At 36.9% G+C, this 8305-nt stretch overlaps 1 protein-coding gene across 4 annotated transcripts in view; it reads left to right on the plus strand.

Moving 5' to 3' along the window:
- LOC134341158 (CUB and sushi domain-containing protein 1-like) overlaps nucleotides 1-7483 on the plus strand; it is a 2430601-nt gene extending 2423118 nt beyond the window's left edge. For all 4 annotated transcript variants that reach the window (XM_063038952.1, XM_063038962.1, XM_063038968.1 and 1 more), the window contains one exon: nucleotides 795-7483. In XM_063038952.1, coding sequence (XP_062895022.1) covers nucleotides 795-954 — 160 coding nt within the window. In that variant the 3' untranslated portion in view covers nucleotides 955-7483. The remainder of the gene's footprint in view (nucleotides 1-794) is intronic.
- Nucleotides 7484-8305: the final 822 nt, after the last annotated feature.

Raw genomic sequence — 8305 nt, forward strand, 5'->3', positions numbered from 1 at the left:
ATTTTGGTTGGCCAGGCTCTCCTTCACAGATGCTGCTTGTTCCCTGTGGCACAGCGGAGGCCATTCTCTTGTAGCACAGCTCCATCTTGAACATATTTCCTCCAGTGTATTTATTGAGTACAATATCTTCCTAGTTTTCAGTTGCAGTGTTGAATCCCTTCAGGGTGATTTTGATGTTGTCTTTGAAGCATTTCCTTTGCCCACCAGGTCTTGCGCTTCCTTCAACTGGGAGAGATGCGAGTTAGCCACTTAGGTGACAAGACCTATCCATTGAAGTTGGTGTTGCTTTATCATAGTAGAGATGTTGTTCACGTTAACCTCATCCATATGCTAGGGATAATGCGATACTCACCACCACTAAACAAAAAATAAATAGAGTGGTTTTAACATGTACTGTTGAACTGTAGGTGCCAATGCTACTGCAAGCAGAGAGACTTATAGTTTTGGGATTGGGATGGTTTAGTAATTTTTCCTGAATTTAGTCAGATTACAGGGTGATCCAGGTTAAGTGATAATCTCATAGACTCTGGTAACAGATCCATAGCAATTGTTTTGGAGGGGCCTGTTACTAAATGATCAGTCCTTTCTGTCATCGTCTAATCAAAAACAGGATTATCACTGTCATGTGTCATGAAATTTGTTGTTTTATGGCAGCAGAACTGTGTAAGTTATAAAAATAACTATAAGTTCCTATAAAAAAATTACATTTTTCTTTCTCCCTCTAAAAGTTTTGTTTAAAGAACTTGAGATATATTAAAAAAGAAATGTAACATTTTTGTTTCTATTCCTTCCAGAACAAGACCAAAAGTACAATATAATGGGTATGTTGGCCATGAAAACACAAATGGACAGGCTTCTTTTGAAAATCCAATGTATGATACTAACTTAAAACCTACCGAGGCAAAGGCTGTGAGGTTTGACACAACACTGAACACTGTGTGTACAGTTGTATAGCCATCAGTTTGACTGCTGAGTAACTGATATTAGCCATACCTCTACCCGGTGAGCAGCAGCCACTCCAGTGCCATGTCCCAACCACATCGCTCTGTCTTACTGCTTGCTCTGCAGTGGTACTCTGACAACTTTTGATAGGACAAACCAAGGCAATGGAGTCTCTTACTTTTGGCTGGGACAATCCTTTCAGACGAACAGTCCCTTCAGATGTCTAACACAGGAAGGACCCAAACCATGGATGGGTTTGAATCTTCCTGTTTTGAATCCAAATAACAGATCTGTTTGGGGAGATGTGAGTTAGGCATCTGGATGACATAACCTACCCAAATAGCTGATTATTTTTTGACTACATATTCTTCCAAGAAGAGGTGAAAATGGACAAGGAGAACAAACTTATTCCATTACCGATACTAACAGACTCTAGATGAATCTAATATTTGCAGCTGCCTACTTCACACGAAAAGAAAAGACCATCATCCTCAAGCAGGGCAGCGCTGGAATTATTTTCATTCATTATATGGAAAGCTTACTGCACAATTCTTTGCACTAGTGCATTATGAATGAATGAGCAGGATACTGGCATTAATTAGAGTACAGGGTTTTGCCACACTGTCCATTGTACGTAACAGCAAAATTTGCTTTAATAAGAATTAATTTTCCATTGCTGAACATCACATAATCTTACCAATACGGATAGATATTAGAGCATTGCAATATTATTTCCTTCAGATATGCATTCTTAAAGAGTTGGTTTCCGTTGAGATTATACTTGTATATGGAAACAAAATTGAGAGTTTTTAATGATTCCTCTGGGAAAAAGAAATCAATTGAATATTGTTGTTTGAATAAGTTGTTAAAAGCCAAAAAAAGCTGAATTTTTAATACAATATTATATTTCCAAACAACTAGTATTTTCTGTCTCTCCACAGGCTGAAGTGAATAACAAAATTCTATTCTGTTGTCCAAATAGCTTATATAAATACTGCCTTTTATAAATTATATCCAGAGGAAAAAGAAAATACTTTTATTTTCCCAAAAAGAGTGTGTGAAAAGTTGTTGCCTCAAATTGTCTGTTTCAGTTGCTTATTTCAGGCGTTGCAGAGGGAGAAGGTGAGAGTTCCTTAGCGGAGATGGTGCTGAGACTCCCCTGTGGATATTGGGTACACTGTACCTTCAACTATTCATCCAGTTTTGTGGGTAGAAAATGTCCTCCACCCTCATGGAAGAAGATCGCTCATGAGGGGATAAAAGTTAGTACTTGTCAATTCTTGATGTCGAGATGAAACGCAACCAGTGACCCAGTTGCCTGCTCTTTCCAGACAAACTACGCACAGATAGGGTATGAAGCAGAAAACTGATTCAGTTAAATAAACCTAAAGTCTCGGGGTGAAAGTGTGCATGTTGCACAGTACTGAAGAGGAAATTGGGGATACTTTTCTTTCTGGACAAGGTTACCTTCATCCAAAAAGAGTGCCTTCACTTCTGACCTCTATTCTCATAGCTTTACTGACAACCACTTCATACTGTGAAAAAGAATCACAGTAAGCATTTGTGATTTCTTTAGTAGCAACCTACTAAAAGGGAACACTGCCTCATTCATCATAACAGCATAGAAATCAGAAAAAAAAATAGAAATCGTGAATCATCACAATGAATAGAAAATATGTTGTGTGTTCATTACACACAAACAATCAGTTTTACCAAGGTGTGGACAAAGCCCACGTGATAGTAAACTAGGAGAGGGGTGAAGCGGGGCAGTCACTGTCTAACAGAAGCTTAGACATTACTGCTGATGTTTACTTAAATGGATTTACATAACCCAATAATAGACTGAAATGACATTTTTAAAATACTTCTTTCTCTCCACACAAGTTACAATGAGACAAACTTCTAAGGACATTTTATTCATAATAAACATTGGATATTAATATACTGAGTAGTCTCTACAAGACTCTTGATCATCGTTTGCCTTTATTTCATCTCATTGAAAAATCCAATCTGATTGCCAATCCCAACTTTAGTAAGTGAGGTGCATTATCGGAACAAGTTGGTCAAAGATTTTGTTGCAGTGAGATGTCAATTGGAATAGGAGGTGATTACTCTTATAAATAAAATATCTTGTTTCAAAATTTAGCTAAAACAAATCAATTTTACAAACAGAACATTATGTGTTTGTCTTGTTTATTGAGGTCATTTTAATAGAGTTGATGTGGAGACAATATTTCCTATAGTGGGGGAGACTAGGAGCACAGGACATGGCCTCAACAGAGGGACATCCATTTTGAACAGAGATGAGGAGGAATTTATTTGGCCAGACGGTAGTGAATCTGTGGAATTCTCCCCCACAGATGGCTGGATGCATTTAAAGCAGAGATTGACAGGTTCTTGGCTAATCAGGTCTCCTAAGGTTATGGGGAGAAGGCAGGAGAATGAGGTTGAGAGGGATAGTAAATCAGCCATAATAGAATGGTAGAGCAGACACGATGGGCTAAATGGCCTAATTCTGCTCATATCTCTTATGGTCTAATAAATCACATAGACTTTGATATCTTTTTTAATAATTAGATGCATTGTCTGTTTTCTGATCAGATTAATAACTAGACTGGCAGAGATATAAAGGACATAATGATTTAGAAAATATTTATAACTTGGATCATAAAGGCTCCCTAGATTTATTTGTGAAATTGTTGTTGCATCAATGTTGACCATGTTCACTAGGTCACCAGCATAACTGATACAGCTTGCTGGTCAGATTTTAATCAAATGCACAAACCTGGAAAATTTAAACAATTTTGTTCATCATGCATCAACTAAGGAAGGTTTCATGATGAAAAGGAGATGGTAAAAGAGAAGAAGTAACTGGAAGTTAATGATAATCTCTATTGGGTTCAAGGGTGGGAGGACATGAAGACCTATGGTCTTGGGTGCAGTTTGATGGAACTAGGTAGCATGGACTAGGTGGGTCAAAGGGCCTGTTTCTCTGCTGTAGTACTCTATGACTTCTCTGTATATGGTTTCCAATTTGAAAATGTCTTTAGAAATTCGGTCTGAACTTTAGACGATTAAACAAACATCTGACAAAGTGTTGAAAAACAAATAACTACAGGTGCTGGAAATCTGAAATCAAAAATAGACAATACTGTAAATACTTACCAGGTCAAGCAAAGACCAAATCTTCTTTAATCCCTTTATCACCAGTGAAATGATTCGTCATGCACGAACTGAAGTGATTCACTTTGAAAGATTGAACTTGAAAGCAGAAGGCAGAATATAGGGTTAATTGCAGGATTCTTAACAATGTGGAGGAACAGAGAGACCTTGGTCTCATGTTCATAGATACCTCAAAATTATTGGGTGGCTAGGAAGGTGTCTCCTTCACAAGTCAGGGGACTGAGTTCAAGAGCTGCGAGATAATATTGCAGCTCAATAAAATCCTGGTTACAGCACATTTGGAGTAATGTGTACTATTCTGGTCACCACATTATAGGAAGGATGTGGAAGCTTTGGAGAGGATGCAAAAGAGATCTATCAGGATGCTGCCAGGAATAGAGGGCAAGTCTAATGAGAATAAGTTAAGTGAGCTAGGGCTTTTCTCTTTGGAGAGAAGGATGAGAGGTGACTTGATAAAGATGTACAAGATGTTAAGAGGCCTAGATAGAGTAGACAGCCAGCACTTTTTTCCTTGGTTGGAAATGGCTCAAACAAATGGGTTATAACTTTAAGGTATTGAGGGGGAAGTATAGGATAGGAATGTGGAGCACAATGCCAGTGGTGGTAATAGAGGCAGATACAGTAGGGACATTTTAAGAGATTCTTAGGCACATGGCTGAAAGAAAAATTGAGAGCTACATTGGAGGGAAATGATAGATTGGTCTTAGAGTGGGTTAAAGAGTTAGCAAATTACCATGGGCTAAAGGGTTTGCACACACCAAGGGCCAAAGGGCCTGTATTGTACTGTTCTATATTCACTAATACCCTGCAAGCCTTATTACAAACTAACTAGCTCTATTTTCTTGGCATGCACATCAACAATGTAATCATAGACACATTTATAATTTTAGATTCTTGTTAAGCTCTTAAAACTAAATGAAAGCATCTATTTGAATCATATGATACAGCATGCTGATAAACTGAGCCCTTGATATTCTCCATTATATCCTTATTCTACTCAACAGTCTAAACTACTTTATTTTTGGGTGTGGAGACAAACAGTAACCAGGTTTCATACTTGAAGTGTTGGTTTATTACAGGAGAAATATACCAGTTTCCCACTAAACAGCACAAAACGAGAATCACAAAGCAAACTTTGCCATTCACAGAACTCTATCCTATTAAAGTCTGCATATTATGTGTTGCACGATGCCATAAGCTGAAATTCATTGAAGGTGAAATTCATGGGCTCAAGGATGATAGAAAAATGGAGGGTAATGTAAGAGGGAAGGGTTAGATTCATCTCAGAGTAGGTTAAAAGATCGGCACAACATTGTGGGCTGAAGAGCTTACACTGTGCTATGTTCTACATTTAGAAATTCATTAGCTTGTTCAAAAGCTAGCCTCACAGTATCATTCCACAAAAGTGTAGCAGTTAGTGCAATGCTATTGCAGCTTGGAGCATTGGAGTTCAGAATTCAATTCTGGCAACCTCTTTAAGCAAGTTAGTACGCTCCCTCTAGGTGATCTGCTTTCCTCCCATAATCCAGAGAAGTACCAGGTAGTAGGTCATTGTAAATTGTCCCATGATTAGGCTAGGCTTAAATCGATGGGTTGCTGGGTGGTGCAGCTTAAAAGGCCAGAAGAGTCTATTCTGCTTGTCTCTCTAAATTAATTAAATAAATAAGCAAACAACCAAGCAGGCAACACTAGGTTGCAACTGGACTTATAAATAAATTTCCCTTTGAAATCCTAATGCAACATACTATTATTAACTGTACTGTTTATAGATTGATGTGATAACTGTTTTTTGGAATGCAAATTGGATTACTTTGGACTTTTATTGGTGAATACGATATACTTTATGTTTTGCATTATGCTAGGTAACATGGCTAGGGGAGGCAAACCTCATAATATCACTGAAAGTACAGTTTAGGCAATTATGGTGAGAGAAAACATCTGGTCAGAGCCGATGTGGAAAACACATTTGGTAGACTAAAGCCAGAATAGGATGTAGAACTATTGAGGTTCTTTCTTGATTATACTGTTAGTATCAGGCAGAATGGCAGACATATTGGCCAGTGGCATCAATGGCCAAATTCTCAAAATCAGAATCTGATTTATTATCTCTGAAGTATGACATGAAATTTGTTTTGTGGCAGCAGGACAGTGCAGTACATAAAAGTACTATCAATTACAATAAGTATAAAAACATAAGTATTGTAGAAAGAGCAAAATATTGTGCTACTTTTCATGGGTTGGTTCATTGTCTGTTCAAAAATTTGATGGTGGAAGGGAATATGATTTCTTTTATTAGGATTTCTTTCATTATGTTTCCCTTTCATATTGCATTAGAATTCTCCTGCACTCTCCAGTGGTTAAAACACAAAATCCAACACTCTGCTGCAAGGAGAGAGGAGTCATTAGAAGGAAGTTTGAAAAATGTTTTTCATTGTGATTTTAAAGTTATCATTTGTATGGTAGGATCATAATGGGAAATCATGCAATATAAGATTCAGGCGTACATCCACATTGAAATGGCACCCTCTTTCTAGGTAGTAAGACAGACTCAGCTGTACAGCAGCAACTCTAAATCTTACACTGTAAAACAGAACCCTTTCAAATCCTCATTCCTACCTCTGTACAGCAGTGTTCAATTTTTGATTAAAAACATGAGCTCCCAATTCATTCTTTGGAAAATACCAAGAGTACAGCTCCCTTGAGAGGGTTGAAGAGAGGTCTGAGAGAAATGATGGAGAAAATGGGCAATTTGAATTCAAGCTGAAAATACCCCAGAGAAAACTTTCTGAGACAAGACCATTTACTTCTGTGTTTTACGCTGCTCCTCATCTTAAAAAGGTGTTGCCTTTATTCAGGCTGGTTGCAATAATGTTTTCTGTGTAAAATATTTTGTAAAAACATAAAACAATGCTGTAAAAATGCCTATCTATCACTTCAATGCCATTGCAACAGCGGCATTATCATTATACCATTCCACTACTGCTGTTAACTTGAAGTAGGTGCAAGAGATCCTTTTGTACAGAGATATATTTTTAATGAGGAATTTGTAAAATTATTAAATATGCCAGACCTTTTACAATATTGTAGGTAAAAAGGTGTTAAAATAAATGTGTTTTTACTATGTAAAAGAAGTAATTTTCCCTATACTGTAAAAAAAAAAGAAATCTTGTTTAAAGAGTAGTATCTATAGCTGGTTTTAAACTTTTGATTTTATTGCACATGAAAGTTACCATTGCAGTGGCCTGTTACAATGAAGAGTATTCCCTTTCTACCATTAAAACCTGTGATACAAGACTGTACTCACACCTGTGCAATGCTGCCCACCTTTGAAGCTAATTTAAAATTCTAATTAAATACTTCACCACAATATTTTTTGTCTTATGTGTGGACTATGTAATTTTGGGAATGCGTTGAAGCAGTTTATTTCGTTGTTACTGCAAACAAGACACATGGGTTTAGGATGGAGTCAGAGAATTGTTACAGACCTTTCCAGTCCTTGCTAACCACAGTGACTAACAAGCTAGTACCAATATCCTGAATTTGGCCCATAAACCAATCTACTGACAAACTTCTACTCATTCAGAGATCTGCTATTAGACATAACCAAAACCAGGATGAGGGAACATATCACTCCCTTCCTACCTACTCTGTATTTGCTTCCTTTAACTTTCAGAATTGATTTTAAAGTTCACTTGTTTTTAAAATCTCTTAATGGTCTGGAACTGGGGTACATTACAGAATTGTTTTTGTTTTATAATCCTGCTCAAGCTCTCAGGCCTTCTTCTGCAGGTCCCTTAAATTTAAACTATCCGACTCAAAAGATAATTAAACAACACTCCTAAAGTGTGGAATTCAGTACCTAAAACTATAATAGACTCCATTGACACTTAAATGGCAGCTCGAAAACCTATTTATTTAACCTTGGTTTTAACTAACATCTAATCGTCTTTTATTTCCATGTTTATTTTTATTTCTTAAATTTTATTTCATGTTTGCACTTTTATGCCATTGTAACTTTGAGCTACATCATCTGTAGAAAAAGTTTATAAATAAATAAATTGTTATTATTATTGTACTCCCCTAAGTCCCGCCAGTCCATGTACCTATCCAAGTGCTTGCTGTTTTTTATTGTACCCATCTCAACCATCTTGTTCTACACTCACCATTCTACATGAAAAGT

This window comes from Mobula hypostoma, chromosome 2 (genome assembly GCF_963921235.1).
Source record: "Mobula hypostoma chromosome 2, sMobHyp1.1, whole genome shotgun sequence".
Lineage (NCBI taxonomy): Eukaryota > Metazoa > Chordata > Chondrichthyes > Myliobatiformes > Myliobatidae > Mobula > Mobula hypostoma.